General features: G+C 36.5%; 1 protein-coding gene across 3 annotated transcripts; it reads left to right on the forward strand.

The window, feature by feature from the left end:
• The first annotated feature begins 640 nt into the window (after positions 1-640).
• On the forward strand, positions 641-19,275 carry PDE194 (formyltransferase). 3 transcript variants are annotated; one of them, XM_010258820.3, is made up of 11 exons: positions 642-858; positions 929-991; positions 1,706-1,840; positions 2,700-2,802; positions 9,898-9,968; positions 10,074-10,178; positions 14,834-14,867; positions 17,810-17,871; positions 18,598-18,657; positions 18,718-18,921; positions 19,027-19,275. In XM_010258820.3, exons 1-11 carry the CDS (start codon positions 745-747, stop codon positions 19,114-19,116), a joined length of 1,041 nt encoding a protein of 346 aa, XP_010257122.1. In that variant the 5' UTR covers positions 642-744; the 3' UTR covers positions 19,117-19,275. The 3 variants fall into 3 exon arrangements, with proteins under 3 accessions (XP_010257184.1, XP_010257122.1, XP_010257062.1); XM_010258760.3 differs by having other exon boundaries at positions 643-858; positions 17,771-17,871; XM_010258882.3 differs by lacking the exon at positions 929-991 and having other exon boundaries at positions 641-858; positions 17,771-17,871.
• The last annotated feature ends 1,024 nt before the right edge of the window (positions 19,276-20,299 follow it).

The raw sequence follows: 20,299 nt of genomic DNA on the forward strand, positions 1-20,299 counted from the left end.
GTGCAATAATTATATTAAGAGGTATATTGGTATTGGTGAATTTTTCTTTCCTCTGAACTTATAATGCAAAAGATGTTCTGAATTTTGAAAATGATCAAATATCTATTTTGACCCCCTATATGAGAGTTTTTGTTTGTCTTTTTGGGGGTATCATTGGGAAACAAAAAAATTGTATGATTACGCTTCAAAAGATAAGAGATAAGAAGAAAAGAACAATGATTTTTCTTTTAAAGTTAAAAGATTTCTCTTAAAGATAAGAGTTAAGAAGAAATGAAGAAGCCCCGAGTCTGAACTGAATAAATAAAATGAGATATTGAACCTTCCTGCCTCACTCGTCCCATCAATGGTTCTTTACTCCCCGATAGATTTGATACATATTTGGGTTGGGAATAGGATTGCAACATTTGAAATTTTTTGTAAATGTAGCCTTGGCTGAGCATAATTGTATTGACAGGTCGGCTGTACTTGAATTGGTTCTGAATTGAGCCAAACCCATACTGAACCAACCCGTTTGGTTTGGTGAACGTAAGTGTAGATTCCAAAACGAACCTGATCCAAAAACTCGATCAAACCAACCCGACTCGACCCATTGACATTCCAACAGGCTACAAGGCAAGAAAGAGATCTCAGCCCTTTTTAATTTTTAAGGGACGGTTGTGGTGGCCTAAAGCCTTATATTCGTGTGTGTCGATGGGCAGAAGATAAACTAAAAACTCGAAGCAACCAGGAACGGTAAAGCAGTTGATGAAGATGCATTCAGCGATGACTCTTCGGCGGTTTTGCTGTTACAGTGTAGCTTCTTCAGCCATTAACCCCACAACCCGCAAGAAGCAGCTTGTCTTCATGGGTTCTCCACAGGTATAGGCTTATAGCAATCCCCCCCTCTCTCTCTCTCTCCAGTCCCCGACTTTTAACGGCTGCATTTCAGGTCTCTGCATCTGTTCTCGAAGCTCTTCTTGATGCATCTTCATCTCCGGGTTCCATGTTTCAGGTACTCAATTGTCAATTCCATTGCTGCCTCCTCTTTGATGAAAGGATAAAAGGATTTTCTCCAACTTTCATTCTCAATATTTTTGAGTACTTGGGTTCAGAGCGTTTTCTGGAAAATTGATTATGGGTTTTCCGAAAAACTGTGAAAGCGTATAAATTTTATGATTTCTTTAAGTTCTTAGATGTCTCCAGTTCTTATGGCTTTCTAATTTCTATTAACTCTGTTACTTTCGTGATTGTAATTTGATTTTCATAGTATTGTTGTACTAGCGAAGGTTGCTAATTGTAAGAAAAACCATTAAAGGCATAGAAATATGAGCATTTCTCGTAAAGTTTTAGATGTTTCCAATCCATTAAAAGCATAGAAAAACCATTAATAGCTTTCAAATTTCTATAAACTCTTATGCTCTAATTATTGCAAGCAATCTGATATCCATAGATTAGTTATGCTAACAGAAATTGTCATTTTAGGCATTTTGCTTTTTGTATAGTAGTAATACTAGAGGAAGTTGCCATTGCAGGTGATCTGATGTTCATTAAGTTGTTAGTGGAGGTTGCCTTTCTTAATTTGGTGGTTTGCATAATTAAATCTTTTGAAACAAGTAGCAATACTGTATTTGTAAGAAAGTAACTATTTTGGAAGTGAAACTTAAGTGATAGATGAGCACACACAGTGTGAAAAGTACAAAATGGATTATTAATTGATTAAGTTTAGGTTGCAGCAGTTGTTACTCAGCCACCTTCTGGAAGAGATAGAGGTAGAAAGGTGATGCCTTCCCCAGTTGCACAGCGAGCTCTGGATAGAGGTTTCCCATCGGATCTCATTTTCACCCCTGAACGAGCTGGAGAGGTAATGGGAGTTGCTGATGTTATGGAGTATTTTTAGACAGGGAATGGAACTTATTTTGATTTCAATTTGTTCTCATTTCCACCTATGGTTGACATTTAGATAGTTATTTGTTCCTTGAGAAAAACCTTTCCCATACTGTTGGATGCATATTCTTCATTCTGGTGGTCTAATACTCATTTATCCAAGTATTATAGAACCTCAGCACTATGCATCTACATCTTAAGCATTATAAATTGTTTTGTCTGGCAGTTGAATCTTTATTGCCTTTATTGTTATCCGTGGTTCAAGTTTTTTTATATACTACATATCATGCTAAATTGTCATTTAGAGAAAAAACAGATGATGGGAAGAACCAACAATTCCCCTTGTGCCTTTGTTAGTTTGGTCCAATCTCTATGCATGGGCACAAATTTAACTCCATTGATGATGTCATGCCTATTGTTACTTTTCTGTCTAATACTTCTGTTGAACACTGTTATGGTTGTGGTTCTGTCTGTAGTTTCTCATGTTATGATATGTTTGCATCTGATGGAAAATGACATTTTTTCTCCTCGGAAGCTTGATATTGTGAATTTGCATGGTGTAGTTTGAGTGCGGTTATACAGTTTGATATAGAAATTAGTCATATACACAGACATATGTAATATTTTTCTTCCTGTTCTTTTAATTATATGTGGTGATTTGTCTGGTACACACTTTTTTTGATACTTAATACAAATTATACTTACTTTCATAAAAAAAAAGGATAAGTTTACTATATATCTGTGTTTGTGTTGTTGCTTATTCCAGTGCAGTTATAGTTTTCCATATTGTGCATGAAATACATAAATGAAGAGCACTTAATGCCATTCTATTGCAGGAAACATTCTTGTCCAATCTGAAAGCATTGCAGCCAGAGCTTTGCATTACAGCAGCATATGGGAATATTTTACCTAGCAAGTTTCTCAAGATTCCATCATTTGGTGAGTCAATATTTGTTGCTATAATATCCATGAAATGAAGTGTGGAATTTAGAACTTGAGATTTCATTTCTCCTTTCTGCTATATTTTCTGCTTGACTATTAGTAGGAAATGCATCATGATTTACATATTTCTACATCTTTTTTAATCTAGAATGTTTAGTTTTCTTGTGGTTCAAATGATTTATTGCAATCTCTGCAGCACTGGTAACTACAAGCTATTTTAGTGTGCTTATCACTCCATGGAATAATTCTAAAATATTTCTTATTTCTGTATCCATGTTTAGTCTCCTTATTTATCACTTGAATTAAATCACATCTTGATAAAATGTATTCTTAAGGAATGTTATCCTGCGACATAATAATACTCTCGAGTATTTCATGAAAAATGGATATATGGAACATCTATTACTAGGTGCAATTTTGTGTTTCTGGACATTATGTAAGCTTTGCAATATAGGTTCTTATGCAAGTGATTGCAGGCAATGTACCAAATAGCTGGTGATAGCATAATTCCCATGATGTAGTGACTCATCCCCTAAATCTCTAGGTGGAGAGACATAGCTATATAATTAAAAAATGAGAATTTTTGGATGCAATTCCTTGTTTTCCCTCATTTTTTCTCTTAAGGTTTTGTTGTACTTATAAAATCTATTTTTAATATATTAAAATTTTGGTTGTGCTGTCTCATATTTGACACAGGCTGCATAGCCATAAAATTCACTGTTGACATGGTTACCCAGGGGGCAATTTGAGAATTGGTATACTTGGAATTGCAAGCATATCATCATGTGCAAGTATAGAGTACTAGATATTGTTTCTGAGGATCTCCAGTGCTAAGCAAGGTTCAAAGTATCGACACGTATCAGCCCGTATTGGCTGATACGTATTGTGCCAATGGCTTTCCGATACGCCCCTACAGATATCGGGTTAGACCATGGTTCAGAGGGTATCCGGGACTTAAACTGACTTCTCTGAACTGGTTTTGAAAAAAAATAAATAAAACATAAAAAAAAGCACCAATATGGCGTATCGGCCTGTGTCGATACTTTGAACCTTGGTGCTAAGGTGTTATGTAATCATATCTTGGGTGGGGTTTAGCATACTTTCTCTTGTATAAATATATGTTGGGCATGGTGTACCTTAGTTTCTTTAAGGTAGGGTGTTAAAAATGCAAGTTGGATTATGTAAATGTGACAGTTGTTCAGGGATGTTTGTGGCATATTGTATCAGTTTTTGGTTGTACCTTACTACCTTTTTGAATCATCTCTCTTTTTTCTGCTATTTGGGTTTATATGTTCTTTTTGGTATGACTTTCTATTTGTGTATTCTTGGAGTCTGTTGAGAGAGAGGTACAACTGAAGGGGTATATCTGAGTTTGGATTTCTCTATTCTATATGATAGTGGGATCACTATAGCTCTTTCCCATGGATATAGGCTATTGAGCTAGTTAAAGCAGTCGAGATTCGAGAAGAAGAAAAGGAAGAAGAAGAGTTTTTCTAATAACTCAGGTGTGTTACTATTCACACCCTGAAGAGTTTCTTTTTAACATTTTAAGAAAATTACAAATTGGCCCTTGAATAGGCGCCCAAATACAAGAAAAGGATGAAGGACATAAATGCCCTTACATTCTCAACACTCCCCCTCAAGCTGAGCATAAACATTTGTCATGCCATTTATCAAAAAAGATATTTGTCATGCCCAACTTGTTCAAATTGTTGTCAAGCTTTGATTTGGAGACACCTTTAGTAAGACAATTGGCCAATTGATCTTCAAACCTCACAAAAGGTAAGCAAATCTCTCCACTGGCAACTCTTTCTCTAATGAAATGTCGATCAACCTCTATATGCTTTGTACGGTCATGTTGAACAGGATTGTGGACTATGTTTATGGATGCTTGATTATCACAATATAATATCATTAGAGTATCGATCTGCACTCCCATTTCTGTCAACAAGTTCTTCATCCATAACAGTTCGGAAACTCCATGAGCCATAGCTCTATACTCTGCCTCTGCACTAGATCGAGCCACAACTGATTGTTTCTTACTTCTCGAAGATACAACATTACCCCACCCACCAAGGTACAATAGCCAGAAGTAGACCGCATATCATCAATAGAACCTGCCCAGTCAGCATCAGAATAAGCTTCTACCTTGAGATGCCCATGATTAGAATACAACATCCCTTTTCCTGGACATCCTTTTAAATAGGCTAGTATTCTATTCACTACTTGCATATGAGATGATCTAGGCTTATGCATATATTGGCTAACCACACTCACAACATATGATATATCTGGTCTAGTCAAACACAAGTAGAGAAGGCGACCGACAAGTCTTTGATACATAGCTTTGTCAGGAAAGACATCTCCATCATCAACTCCCAACTTATGATTGGGATCAATTGGAGTTTCAGCTGGTTTACAATCCAATTTCCCTACTTCCTGAGGTAGATCAAGAACATATTTCCTTTGAGAAATATAAATGCCCCTCTTTGACCTTGCGACCTCAATCCCTAGGAAATACCGAAGATTTCCAAGATCTTTAATTTCAAATTTAGTAGCAAGAAAAGACTTTAGTTCTGCAATTCCAGAGATATCATCCTCTGTGATAACAATGTCATCAACATATACTATCAACATAGTCACTTTTCCATTCGCTCTCCTGATAAACAAGGTATGGTCAGCTTGAGATTGAGAAAAGCCTTTTTAAGATAGTTTTTTTGAATTTGTCAAACCAAACTCTAGGGGACTGTTTAAGGCCATAAAGGGATTTCTTCAAACGACAAACCTTTCCTTCACTCCTAAGGATGTTCACTCCAGGAGGAAGTTCCACGTAAACTTTTTCTTGAAGGTCGCCATTAAGGAATGCATTCTTAACATCCATTTGATACAAGGGCCAAGAGTAATGGGGAGCAAGAGACATGATAACTTGAATTGAGTTCATCTTGGCTATTGGAGCAAAGGTTTCTTGATAATCAATGGCGTAAGACTGAGTGTACCCTTTTGCCACTAGTCGAGCTTTATACCTTTCAATTGAAACATCAACTTTATGCTTCACTGTGTAAATCCACTTACACCCAACAAGAACTTTGCCCACTGGAAAAGAAACAATTTTCCATGTTTGATTTTTCTCAAGCGCCTCCATTTCCTAATTCATAGCATCCTTCCAATGAGGGAACTGCACTGCCTCAGTAACACTGTGGGGGATAAAAACAGAAGCAATGGAAGAGATATAGGCACAATAAGAGGGAGATAAGGTATTATAAGAGACATAATTTGAGATAGGATATTTAGCACATGTCCTTTTTGCTTTACGAACTGCAATAGGAAGGTCAAGGTCAGAAAAGGAGTCTGATCTTCACTAGCATTCTCCCCCTGAAGAGAAGAACGAGAAGAGGAAAAGAAGGGAGTAGACTCAGAACGTAACATCTTTGGTTACATACCTTTTTCTAGAGCGAGGGTCATAACAACGATACCCTTTTTGGATTGAAGAATATCCCAAGAAGACACACTTAATAGACTTTGGATCAAATTTCAACCTAGAAGGACTCATCATGGACGAAACAGACGCACGCCAAGACCTTAGGAGGAAGGTGGAAGGTATCCTCATCAAGAAAAAGAAGATGATGAGAAGACTGGGGATGAAGGGTCTGCGAAGGAAGTTTGTTAATAAGATATACAGCTGTTTGTACAACATCCCCCCAAAACCGAGTTGGGACATGCATCTGGAATAACAATCCCCTGGCAACTTCAACCACATGTCTGTTTTTCCTCTCTGATACCCCATTTTGTTGGGGGGTATAAGGACATGAAGTTTGGTGAATTGCTAATTTCTCTTCAAAGAAAGTTTGTAAGTTCTTCTCAAAGTATTCCTTGGCATTGTCAGATCTAATAATCTTAATCTTCTTTTCAAATTGTGTCTCCACCATATTAAAAAAGCCTTTTATAATTAAAGGGACTTCATCTCGGTTCTTCATCAAATACAACCGGGTATACCGCGAGTAGTCATCAACAAAGAGAATAAAATATTTATAACCACCCATACATGGAATAGAATAAGGTCCCCAAACATCAGTATGTATTAAATGGAAAGCAACATTACTTCTCTTGTTACTTGCAAAATATGTGGTTCCATATTGCTTTGATAGTTGATAGACTTCACATTGTAGACCAAAACTAGACAAGGACTCAAACAGACTAGGAAACAAAAACTTCAATGAACCAAAAGACACATGCGGTGATGCTACAATTTCAATTGACTTAGTTTTTCATCATGATAGGACTCAGACTGACACATTAACCCAAACTTTGGAGACTGATCAAGAAGATAAACTCCATCGGTTTCATGTCCACTGCCAATCGTTTTCCCCGTACTCAAATCCTGGAAGACACAATAAGATGGAAAGAATGTTGCAGAACAATTATGAGACTTTGTAAGAGAGCTAACAGATAAGAGATTTCTATGTAGTTGTGGGACATGGAGAACTGATTTCAGGGAAAGGTTGTTGGTAAGTTTAACTTCACCCAAACTCGAGATTGGGGTCTGAGATCCATCAGCAACAGTAATCTTACCTTTCCCTGAAAAAAGTTTATACGTGGTAAAGTAGGAAGTCATACCAATCATATGATCACTGGCTCTTGTGTCAATTATCCAAGAGCCAGAGGATGAGGCATGACACGCAAGTGCAGTACCTGATTTTGCAAATGCACTAGAAGGTGTATGTGAACCAGCAGATGTAGGCAACCCACTCTTTTCAAGATGGAGCAAGATGCCTCTCAATTTTTCCATCACATCAGAGGTGTCATGAGTAGATGCTTGAGCAGAAGAATTTCCCTCAAGCATGTGAGTCTGAGAATCATGACTAGCTGTAGCAACATGAGCATTTACCTTCTTTCCGGTTTTAAACTTCTCAGGCTTTAGGTGGGGATTTAGTTTCCAACACCTATCCTTGGCGTGCCTTGGCTTCTTGCAATATTCAAAAACTACATCTTCAGGTTTTCCAGAACTCTGTTTGTGTTTTGTAGACACAAGAGCAGTGTGCTCACTGACAGGAACTTGCATCATGGCAATCCTCCTACTCTCTTCATTCTGCACCAAAGAATATGCCGTGGAGAGTGACAAAATATCAGCACTAAGGATGTGTTGCTTGGTGAAATCATAATCGGCATTTAGTCCAGCAAGAAAATCAAAGACTCGGTTTTTTTGAATGCACTTCCTATATTGTTCATCATCAATAGGATCCTTCCACTCCAAAGCTTCTAAATGGTCCATTTTTTCCCAAACTGATTGTAAGGAAGAGATACATGGCCATCGATTTCTCCCCCTATCACATATTACATGCTTCTCTTCGCAACTGATAGATTCTAGTGGTGTTCTTCGCTTGAGAATAAGTTGAAGTTAACCTATCCCAAATGTCCTTAGTTGTTGGAAGGAACATATAGTTGCGGGCAATGTGAGGCTGCATAGAGCATACCAGCCATGACATAACCAACAAATTATCCTGCTCCCATTTGGAATAATTTGGATCTTTAGGCTTCGGCTTAGCTTCCTTACCGGTAATAAACCCAAGCTTACCTCTTCCTCCGATTGTGAGCTTAGCTGTTTGAGACCATATTCAAGAAAATTTGTTCCTTCTAGTTTTATAGTAGTAATTTGCCTTCCAGCACTGTCTTTACTTCTCGGGAGGAAATATGTAGGTACGTACACATCGTTATGTGAGTCCATTGATCACCAGCCCTCTAAAAACACTTTTCTCACCAACACCACAATCTTCTAACACTAGCTGAACACCCAAACACTTTTCCTTGAAGGTTAAACACGGGCTACAACAATAAATAGAAGAAAAGAAGGTGCTGGCGGCAAAATAGGGGAAGAAAAAAATTCCCAACAAAGGTTTTAGGGCTCCAAAAAATCTGAGACTGCTTCCTATAATCTCAGAAAAGTACCACACTTCAAACGCAAGTGGGTTTAACAGCAACCAGCCCACCATGCGAGCATGTAAGCCCTAAACTCCAAATCTGTAATTTTTGCCAATTTTCATCTAAAAAAATCCAAGAAAAATGTAAAAAAGCTTCAAACCTCCATGAAATGTATATCAAAATTCCTCTAAAAAATGAGGCACATCAAAGAGTGCCAAAACCGCACATGAACACCACCGACTATACGGGCTGTTGACGTCAATTGGTAGCGTACTGATGTCAGCAGGTTTATCTGTGAGTCACGACCAGTGGCAGATGCTCTCCTTGATCTTTTGATGTTCCGATACCAAGTTAAAGCAGTCAAGATTCAAGAAGAAGAAGAAAGAGAAAAGGAAGAAGAGTTTTTCGAATAACTCAGGTGTGTTACTGTTCACACCCTGAAGAGTTTCTTTTTAACATTTTAAGAAAATTACAAATGGGCCCTTGAATAGGGCCCAAATACAAAAAAGGACGAAAGGACATAAATGCCCTTACATTCTCAACAGAGCTAAACCCTTGTTTTCATTGGTAACTGGATACTATTCATCTGGACCTTGTCAAGTATTTCCTCCTTTTTATTTCTTTTCCTCGTTTTTACTATCTTCTCTACTGATTGACATCCTTAATCATTGATGTTGGTTCAATCAATCAATATTCAGTCCTTGGAAATAATTATTTACCAAATTAGTCATTTTTCTACTAAATTTTATATTAATCATTGAAATCAGTCTTATCCAAATAGCAATGTAAAATGTATTCAATATAAAGGAAAAAGACTGCAAAATTATGATTACAGGTCTCTGGTTTTTCTTTGTTTGCAGTTACATTTTCTACAATCCATGGAAAAAATTTGGTTAGTTGTTTGATTTTCCATTTATTCAATTTTCCTTTTGGAAAGAGATTGAGGGGTTGCTCTTTTCCTATTCTTGCATTTGGTGGAATACTGGCGGTGATGCTTTTCACATTCTTTTGTTAATTTTATGTTTTTAATAACTAATATGCATTATATTGGTAGACAAACAATTATTTTTAGCAACATGTTTTTCCTATGCATAAGCTTGAAGAGATCTCCTGAACAGTTAAGGAATGCGTAATTGTTGTAGTCAACCTTTTATTTTTTGAATTTAATTTTCTCAGGGACAGTCAACATACATCCAAGTATACTTCCTCTGTATCGTGGTGCTGCTCCTGTTCAAAGAGCTTTGCAGGTTTAGTATCCTTTTAGGTTCTTCTGATGCTTACTTGTACCATCCTTTTTCATATTCTTTTTACTTGTGGTGAGTTTTACTATCAGTTCTAATTTTATGGATTAGGATGGTGTTAAAGAAACAGGAGTATCACTTGTGTTCACAATTCTTGCACTGGATGCTGGACCTGTCATTGCCTGTGAAAGATTACAAGTAGATGATTGTATTAAGGTATATTAAGGTTCTTCTCCAGCAGTGGTTATTGACCTCACCTTCTCCATGGTGCAACAAAATCTTTGTGGTGTTCTTCAATGTTTCAGTCAACTAATATGGTTAGAAGTTTGGTTGAATATAAACAGGTGGTGGGTGGGAATATGGTTTGCATATGTTCATGTTTATGTGGAACAAATCTAGAGAAAATGTTGTGCCTTTTGTTATGTTAGTTTGTAATTGTTTCAAGATAAAAAGACACCTTTTTCTTCTTTCTTTACAGTCATAGATTTTAATAAATGCTTATGAGGTGTGTCGTTCGTATGGGTAAGAGGGATATTGGCATGTTCATTATGGGACATTTTCTCATTTGGTAGTGCACGGTACAGTGTACTTGATCTACTTGATTTAAAAGGCACGCCTAGGCACACAGGCGAGGCGCATTTTAGGGTATACGCCTCACCTAGGTCCTAGGCACAGCTCTTTCAAAAGGCGCATGCCTGGTGCACCTGATGCACCTTGTGCCTCAGCCCAGGTGTGTGCCTTTTGAAAATTTGATGCTTTTTTGCTTTTTTTTTGGACCTAGTGGCTCGGTTGGGTGCCCCCGGACCCTCGTGCCACGCCCCTCGAGGCAAGCCCAAATAAGTCCATGTTAGGGTCTTCAATTCTTAGTTCTCACACAAAAAAAAATAATGATTTTATAAATTTAATTGCTTTTTAAGAAGATATTTTAGTAGGATGAGTGAATGAACAACATTAGCAAATAGAGAGTTCTCGGACTTGAGGGGCATGGCACAAAGGCGGCTCGTAGAATCAGGAATATAATATGTTTTACATCACATTAGCTACTTGAAGTAATGTAATTGAGGAAAACACGAGATTGTGGTTTTTACATGCTTGAAAAAAATGTTTTATACGTTTGGTTTTATTTTTAAATTCTCATTTGAATATGCTTTACATGTTATGTTTATGTATTTTAATTTTAGATAATAGGTTTTTTAAAACATTTATTTTAAAATTCAGTTTTATATTTTTATCTTGAAAAAATGTTTTATACGTTTGGTTTTATTTTTAAATTCTCATTTGAATATGCTTTACATGTTATGTTTATGTATTTTAATTTTAGATAATAGGTTTTTTAAAACATTTATTTTAAAATTCAGGTTTATATTTTTATTAATATTATGTTTATTATTTTTTTTAGCATTTTTTTTTGTATTTTTGTGCCTTGCTTCAAAAAGGCACGCACCTCACCTTGTGCTTTTAAAACACTGGGTATCGGTCCAATCTTAATGACATTGACTTTGTGAAGAAATTTAAAATATTAAAAATAAGAAACTAGGCCTGAGGGATCTGGATAGATGAAGTTTCTAATTTCTATGGGAATATGAAAGATGGTGACTTTATGTGCACTACTTTTACCTTGCTTCATGGCACAAGTGGCAAGGTAATTTTAAATCTTGGAAGTTTTGGCCACCTCAGACCCTAGATCCAAAGAAGACTTTTTCTTTTGAAATTTCATTATTTTAGGTGAATTCTTTTGAAAGTTTTTTTTTTTTATCAGTAATTCTTTTGAAAGGTTTCTATTATTTTATTAACATTTTTAATGTTCTTAATTTTTTTACATGTTAATTTTTTGTTGATTTTAATACAAATTTCTGAAGTTTTGCAGAAATTAATTTACTCAAAATATATTCATATTTTGGAGCTTTGGTTTATGTAAATTGCATTAATTTATGGAAATTTGAGCAAGATGTAATTAGAAAACACAATGCTCACCAGGAATATGCACATTGACCTCAACCAGGTTCTGTACATTTTTTTTTTTTTTAATTTTTGTTGATAAGTAACCATTCAATTTTATTAGTTATGGAATGCAATTGTACCTATGTACAAAATCTTTTTGAGAGATGACTTCTACTATCTCTCCCCCTTTTTATTTACAATTGCGCCCAAAACATTTGATCTCTCCCCACCCCTTGCTTTGCTAATTCATTTGTCATGCTATTGACAACCCTCTGTAGCCATCTAATTCTCACTTCAATCTCTCAAGTCAGTCACCTGAATTATTTTATTTCATTTCCATATTGCCATAAGGAAACCTCTTTACACAATTACACTGCAACCACACTATCACCAAATTTAAATCACCTTCAATAACTAATTTCTTCATATTCACATTCCTTTCCCATTTTCACATTCTCTGTTACAGCCATAATCTCAGCCCTTAGTGGGTCTCCTACTCCAACTGGGCTTGAGAATAATGCAACAACATGCCCATTCTTATTTCTGAATAGACCTCCCACTCCCGATGGTCCCACATTCCCCAAACTACTTCCATCGAGGTTCAGCTTCACAAACCCTTTTCTGTTGGCATCCACTCTCTACAAATGATGGTCTTTTTTAAAGATGTCCTGCTACTTACTTCCACTATTTGATAATGTCCTCGGTTGTGAATGATGAGAAACTCTTCAAGGATTTTACCCAATGAACCACCCTAGAATTCCTTGGCTGATCATGACCCCAGAATAGCTTATTTCTTCCACCAGTGAACAACGGGTTTGCTTTGAACTACTGGGTATTTCTTTCTAATGAAACTTTGTCTAATAGTGTTCACAGCCAATATTCCTGTTGGCTTAAGTTTGGAACATCATCAACACTTTATAAGAAGCATGGTGCCTAGTTCTAAATGTCTGTACTTTGTTCAAGTAGGGGACATAGGCATGACTAGGCCTCTCAGTTTGAGGTGCCCTTGTATTACTGGTGGCCAAATTGTAACATCTAATTGTGCGTTATTGTAGTTTTAGCATTGAAACTGATATTCCTAGCGTTGCTCTGTAAGTTAATATTTTTGAAAAATTTTAAGCCAAAATATTATCCAAGAATTCAGGCTTAGAGCCATGTAAATGTTTCTTCAAGATAGCTGGAGCCCTCTTAAATGCCTTTTGGGAACATTCCTGAATTCAACCAAAATGAACAATCAATTTGAGCCCTAGGCTTCCAAAAAAAATATCAATATGAGCTCTAGAGAGAGTTGCAGTTCCCTATAGAGGTTTTTCTATAAAGCTTTGTTTGATCTCCCCCACTATTTTAAGAAGGAAGCTCACTCCAAACTAAGATCTAGATCAAAATACTCGCTCTGCTAAATGATCTTTTTTTGAGAAAAGGTAATTTTGTATATTATATTAGAAGTGAAGACGTGTGTACATAGGAGGATGTAGAAGAATGGGGTTTAGCTAAGCAAGAAGGATGTAGAAGAATGTGTATATTATATTGAACAAGGTGCTTCAGCTAAGACAGAACTAATGGTTGCTGTTTCTGAAGTACAAAAAGCTAAAGTTATGGGGTTTACAAGGTTGGTTATTGAAGGGGATTCGAAGATAGTAGTTGAGTGGTTACTTATAAAAAAAAAGTAGTTGGGTGGTTGAAGAAAGGTAAGGGGGCAATATAGAAATGAATTCACACTTCAAGTAGCTGTCTAGAAACATGAACATTCAAGTAAGATGGGTAAGAAGATAAGCTAATGGCTTGGCGAATGGTTTAGCTAAGCAAGGATTGGGCTCAATTGTAATAGGGTAGTGGGGTATTGTTGCTGTAAAGGGTTTTCAGATTTCACAACCTCTTGTTGTAACCTCTTTCTTTTTTAAGTAATTAATAAAATTTTTCTGTGTTGCTCATCCAAAAAAAAAAGAGCCAAAAAAAGAGGATGTAGAAGAATGCACAATACTATAAGCAGACAGCTTCCCTCTACAAAAAAAAAGAAAAAGAAAAAGAAAAAAGAAACACTAATCAGGCACAGATCTGTCACTATACAAAAAAGTCCTATCAGTCCCAGATTTATCAAGATCACCAACTATAAAATGAATCTGTCTAGGTGTATAATGAATGTGCCCTTAATCCTGTCAAGGCTCTCTAGGATTTGCGTAATGATTTTGAATGTGTAGAGTAGATAACTAGATAAAAAAAATGAACAATAATCAGATAATAGAGCTCTGTAACCCAAAATCTAGATTTAAAATGAATAAAATGAAGCATGACCTTGAGCAAAGCTACCATTCAACTCTATTATTAGACAACTACCTGGATTCTCTGTCTGTCTGTCTGTCTCTCAAAAATCATGTTCTGGAGCATGGTGGATGAATTATTACCTACATCATTTTTCAGTAATAGAATTATTACCTATATTTCATCTAGATAAATTTTCCAGACAGAAGATTGCATAACTCCTGGTATGGTATGTATGCCCAAAGTGCAAAGTCCACCTGAAGTGACTGTGTTTACTTGCATGTTGTGCTGTTGAGGTGACTAGATCTGAAGACCTTGCAAAATTCATTCATAAAGAATAGCACTTAAGCATTCTTCTAACTTACTAGATTGTGCAATAGTTCAACCAATAAGCTTATTATCCGATAATTTCTTCTTCCTTGGAACTTCCTCTATGAGAGAAACCAGAAATAACATCTAAATACAAAATATTTTCTTGATTCTCTCTACATTTAACTCCAATTTCAAGTCAGGGTGGGCCTTGCAAATCTATCTTTAGAATGCTAAAATTGTCTTAGAATCACAAGATATTATAATCTATTTGTTGTTTTGATTTATAAATCCTTGATAAACTGTATGTGTTTTCTAGGTATATTTTGTTTTAATAGTCATTGTTGGATAATGTACTGCAGGCACCTGAGTTACTTGCACTGCTATTTGATCGAGGTATCATTTCTACTATTTATTGGCATCTTATGTGAATCCCTTAACTTCATGCCTTTTACATCTTGTTATTTTACCTGGATTATGTAGAGATGATTTTTATTTTTTTTTGAAAACTGTGAAACTCAAAAGGGAACAATGAGATGCTCCTGTACACTGAGGTACTGTAGAAAGGGGATTTACATCAGAAACAGAGAACTATCAAAAAATCTGTATACAGTGTGCCTTTAAAGTTAACAAAAAAGATTTTCAAAGTCAAAATAAGAGTTATGATTCTTTCCTTTGCAAAGATTGTGATTGGCCAGACAAGAAAATATCATCCCCATTATCTTTTTCACCACTTCCTCCTCTGCGCTCTGTTTGTTTTCACATATTCTATTATTCCTTTTCCTCTAGATTGATCAGAACACAGCTGCAGGTATGATATTCCATTGCTATTTTCCCTCTTCTACTTAAACCCTGTAAATACCAGCCTCCTAGAAACCCCTTAATATCCCTCTGGAAAACATCCTTTTACTGCAAACTGTAAAATTTTTGTCCACACCTTGTAGGAAAATTCATAGTGCAACAATAAGTGATTTGTGGTTTCTTCCCTCCTGTTGCACAGGGCACATCTCTATCTTCTCCCAAGCCCACTATTCTCCTGTCCTCACCTCCCCTTCTCACTCTGCTATTATATAATTTCTGTAACAACTCCATAAGTGATGATATTTCCCAATCATTTAGATTTCTGCGGAATTGAGCATTCGAAATTATATTATCATTCTGCATCATCAAGTAGTCAGCCACTTTTGCTTCTTTATTGCAAGCTATTTCATCTAGCCTCTGAAAAGACTACATGAGAGGCCTGTCATCATACCACTTGTCTTTCCAGAACAGAATTCTCTCTCCATTTGTCTTTTCACTATCAGCCACATTTGAGCCATTGGGGTTTTTATATGGTTTTCATTATTTCTTTAATGCAGCTGGTTTGAGGTAGGGGTACAGAATCCAGCATGTGTCCTTGGTATGTTTTTCTTCTCCATAATGAGTACACTTCAAGTTCCTTTTGTCACCATTTTTGTTTCCTTTATCAATGCTGGAAACCAGTACTGATTGTTCAGTAGGCTAAAAACGAGTTTCACTTCTCATCTCTTTTCTTCTCAGTTCTTCATTTCTGATTAAATAGAAAACATACCGCAGATTAGGTAACTCATCCCTCCCTAAGATTTGGGAATGAATGCTCTCAAAGGAGGGATTTAGCCCTGCAAGAAACTTAAATATCAGGCCTTCCTCAATCTTTTTATCATTATTTTCTTCATCTTTGGTGCTCCACCAGTCTAAAACCAGATGGTGATCAAGTTCCTCCCAAAGACCTTCCAGAGTTGCAAAGTAGGTTGCCATAGAGAGTTCTCCTTGTTCAGCCCACCCAAGCAAAATTCTTTCTCTGTCCATAAGTTTTTTGAAGTTTGTCCGATATTTTATATGTTGTGCTGTAATGCTGTATTGTTCTTGACTTCTTGCTTTCTTGGGTGTCATAGATTGGAGAAGCCAAGACATCACAATGGCATTCTCCCTACACCAAGATTTTGAAGTTTGTCTGTTGATCAGCCTTTGGCTCAGCGACCTGTCCATTAATGTGCCCTTGCATTCCTCTACTGATAATAGCAAGCTTAGCTGAAATGGCCCATTCAGCATAGTTGAATTTATCCAACTTAATGTTGGTAATTTGAAAGGTAGGGCTGTCAAAAATAGGAAGAGTCTCTCCTGACTTGGGGCATTTCCTTTGATGAAACTTCACTGGTTGTAGACATTCTTAACAGCAGGTACCTAATGTCACACCCAACTACACAAGAGCAATGTACCAAATAAACAAATACAGCAAGGGAGAATATATTTTACCTTCTAGAAAACCCAGAACTAGGAACAGCTCAAGGAAAAACAGTTCCTCAAGATTCAAGAAAGGCAACACGTTGCACACTATTTTTTTTTACTGAAGTAGAGACCTCTGGAAAGATTACACTTCTCCATGCAACAGATTTTTCAGTTAGTTCCCCCTTGCCACAAAGCCCTAACCTGAACTCAGGTCTCACTAGCATTCCATAGACTGCTCCTTTCTTACCCTAACAGGGCATAAACAAGACTTCTTAGGGTGTCCTTGGTTTCTCTTCCAAGGAGAATCCCCAGAGGAAGAACAGGTGCTGTAGAAGTCCACGAGCAGTCTAGAACTTCAGCTCTCGTGGGTTGGACGTGAAGACAGAGAAGAGCAGTAAGAAATAAAGAGAAGAAGCTTCTTTGATACCACGAAGTCCATTGAGGAAGAATGAAGAAGAGAGAATAGAACAATCAAAGGAGTTTTGAAAATGGGGTGGCAGATTGTCCCATGCTCCGCCCAGAAAAGATTTATATTATGATTTAAATAGGTGGGCTGAGAAAATAAAGGAAACACATAACATATAAAGCCCAGACCCACAACTAACCAATACAAACATTTAAGCCCACTAACATATTATGTCTCACAACAATTGACATGTCCCCTTGAATCTCCCCTACTTTTTTCTGTTTATTCCTTCTTCCGATTATTTATCATGATAACCCATAAATACTTTGTAAGGTCATTACCTTGTTTTTTGATATCTTATCTTTTTTTTCTTCTCTCTTCTTTTCAGCTAGTTTTTGAAAGCTGTCTCAGATCCAAATGGTTTAAACTGTAATACCTATTACTGGGTTTTCCTTGTCATCTATGATTTAATCTTTGAAAGTTCCTTTATAAAAACTATGTTTTACTATCAAGTCAATCTACAAAGGAGATTTTAATCATTGTGCTCATATTGTCTGGAGTCTGGACTCAATTTGCATTTTATATGAATAATATGAATTGGTCATGTTTTTTTGGTCACCAAAGGATCTTATCTTGCATTTTATAGGGTCTAAACTTTTGATCCATGAACTTCCTTCAATATTAGATGGATCTGCAAGTGTGAGAGCACAAGCACAAGATGACTCCAAAGCTACTTTGGCTCCTAAGGTATTTCCTTTTTCACCAATGGCATGAGTCATGACACCTAACATAGCCCATCATGTATTTTTGTCATTTCCTTCTGTGACCTGTCACATTTTCGTGAACATGAGATCAATTGTATCTAGTATCTACAGACACCTATATGGAAAAGTTCACATAATTTGTGTTGATAGGTGGTGGGATCTTGGATCCTATCTGGATCATGACGTGATCCATTGAAAGCACTATTGATGACCAAATAATACAGTTGTTTACCTGTGCATCAACTGTGTCATGTGAGACGTATTTTGATGCCACTCTAATCCACTCACTAAACATATTTGAGATATTGTGTAAATTTTCAGACTTGGACCAATCCAGAATGGCACTTGATGAAAATGAAATATCATCCCAAAATAGAGATGCTACATGACCTTATTCAAACTCTAGATTTCCAACACTAATGCCCATCCAATGTTTTGAAATCTGCATACAGAAAGTGAGTGTGATACCTTCATATATAGTAGCATGTAAAGGATTTGAGTAGTAAGCTTGTTTACCATTTAGAGCTTCACAGTTTATCACTCGGGAATTAGGTAAGAGAATGGAAAAGAATGTATAACCCACCCCTGCTTGTACTTTGAAAGGTTTGTGCCAATTCAATTTTATTGGCAATGGGTATTATGTATAACACTAATGTTTGATTACAGATTTAGAATAGTTAAAAAAAATAAGTATCTTCTTGAACTGCAGATAATGCCGGAGGAGTCATGGCTATCCTTTGATCAAGAAGCTTGGGTTTTACATAACAAGGTAAGATCTTTCATCTTCCTCTCAATTTGGCTACAGCATCACAAAAATCGACTTCTTTAGGTTCGGGCATTTGCAGGGTGGCCAGGCACCCGAGCCAAAGTCTGCATCCTAGATGGAAATGATCATCAAAATAACATCTTAGAGCTTAAAGTTATCACCACAAAAGTTTGTACAGACAATAACACTCAGGTTAATGACAAAGATATTGTCACTTTTGCTGGAGGTGCATTGGTGTTTCAATGTGGTGGGGATACAGCGCTCGAGGTAAGAGTGGATATTCTTGTCATGTATATTCTATGCGTTTAGCGGTTTTAGCCGAAGATTTGTTATGAAACTATTGCTGATGTAGGATACCTGGCTTGAAATCAGGTGTTAGAAGTTCAGTTCCCAGGTAAGAAGGTGGCGAGTGCAAATGCATTTTGGAATGGCTTGCGAGGTCGAAAGCTGAAGAAGTTGTGATAGAAGCAAGTCATAAACTCACAAGGACAACCACTAGCTGAAGGTTAAGCAATCTGATTTGTATTTTATTTTCTATTCTTTTGTTTTTATTCATCATCTTAAAACTATATATACCAATTAATCTTCCAAAGTTTTCTTTAGGAGAGTTGTGTTTTGACAGAGAGGTGCTTATGCAATTTTCACATTTTGTATTCTGAAATTTAATGTTTTGATCTACTTCGGGTGAGAAAATGCCGAAGGTTTGGTTCATATCTAATCCACCATTCCTAAGGTCATAGATAGCCGGAGCAAATTGGGTAATGGTCTCTATTAAAATAAAGCTCATCTCTTACAAAATTAGGAGAAGAATGAACTTACATGCAGAAGTAGCTTTAAATATCTTTCAGTTCACTAACTTCACTCAATGACAGTGATCACTAGTAGGTGCTGATATTTATTTCTATCCTGTGGCCTGTACCATCTCATCTGATTGCATCAGACACATGCAAGGTTACATTTACATTCCTTCCAAATTTTGTTAAAGTATCTTGATACCGCTCCATTTAAATGATCCGGGTACAGGGTACCCATAAATACTGGATACCCGTAAGGAGGGATGCTAGTCTCACCAGAGTTAGTCCCGTGGAGGTCCTCAAATCACAAAACCACAGTGAAGAACAAGTGTTTTTATGCTACTACTGTGTTTCTGACTTTCTGGGCATTTTACATCTTGTACTTATTTTGATTTAAGATCTTCGTGGTGCTCATTCCGTGGCGCTGGCAAGCATTAACCATGAGAAGTTCATTGAATTTTAGATGATAGAGCATCTTAAAATCGCGTCAACTCTCTAAATTCACATTTCCACTTAAAAACGATGACAATTTTCCCTCTATTCTCCCCCGATCTCCGCGGGGATGGGATGGGGGAAATTTTCATCTCGGGTTTCCCGATCCTCGTCTATGTATGTAGGCATGTATAGACTTGTGTATGTATGCATGTACGTTAATATTTTAAAAAAATGTGGGGGAATATATTTAGATTTTTTTATTAGGATTGTAAATTTTAGTTATTATGTTTTTAATTTTTAAATAAAAAATAAAAATAAAATAATTGACATCATAAAAAATAATGGAAAGTGGGGATAGGATCCCCATGGAGACAGGGATGAGGATAACCTTATCCCCGCCAACGGCAACAGGGATG

This window comes from Nelumbo nucifera, chromosome 3 (assembly GCF_055504915.1).
Source record: "Nelumbo nucifera cultivar China Antique chromosome 3, China Antique-T2T, whole genome shotgun sequence".
NCBI classification, from domain to species: domain Eukaryota; kingdom Viridiplantae; phylum Streptophyta; class Magnoliopsida; order Proteales; family Nelumbonaceae; genus Nelumbo; species Nelumbo nucifera.

Bases quoted from the DNA above. Each gene is read 5' to 3' on its own strand.
- PDE194 (XM_010258760.3), top strand. From the start codon at position 745: ATGAAGATGCATTCAGCGATGACTCTTCGGCGGTTTTGCTGTTACAGT. The intron at 14,868-17,770 runs GTATCATTTCTA...TGCATTTTATAG, and splicing joins TGCACTGCTATTTGATCGAG to GGTCTAAACTTTTGATCCAT. The intron at 17,872-18,597 runs GTATTTCCTTTT...CTTGAACTGCAG, and splicing joins AAGCTACTTTGGCTCCTAAG to ATAATGCCGGAGGAGTCATG.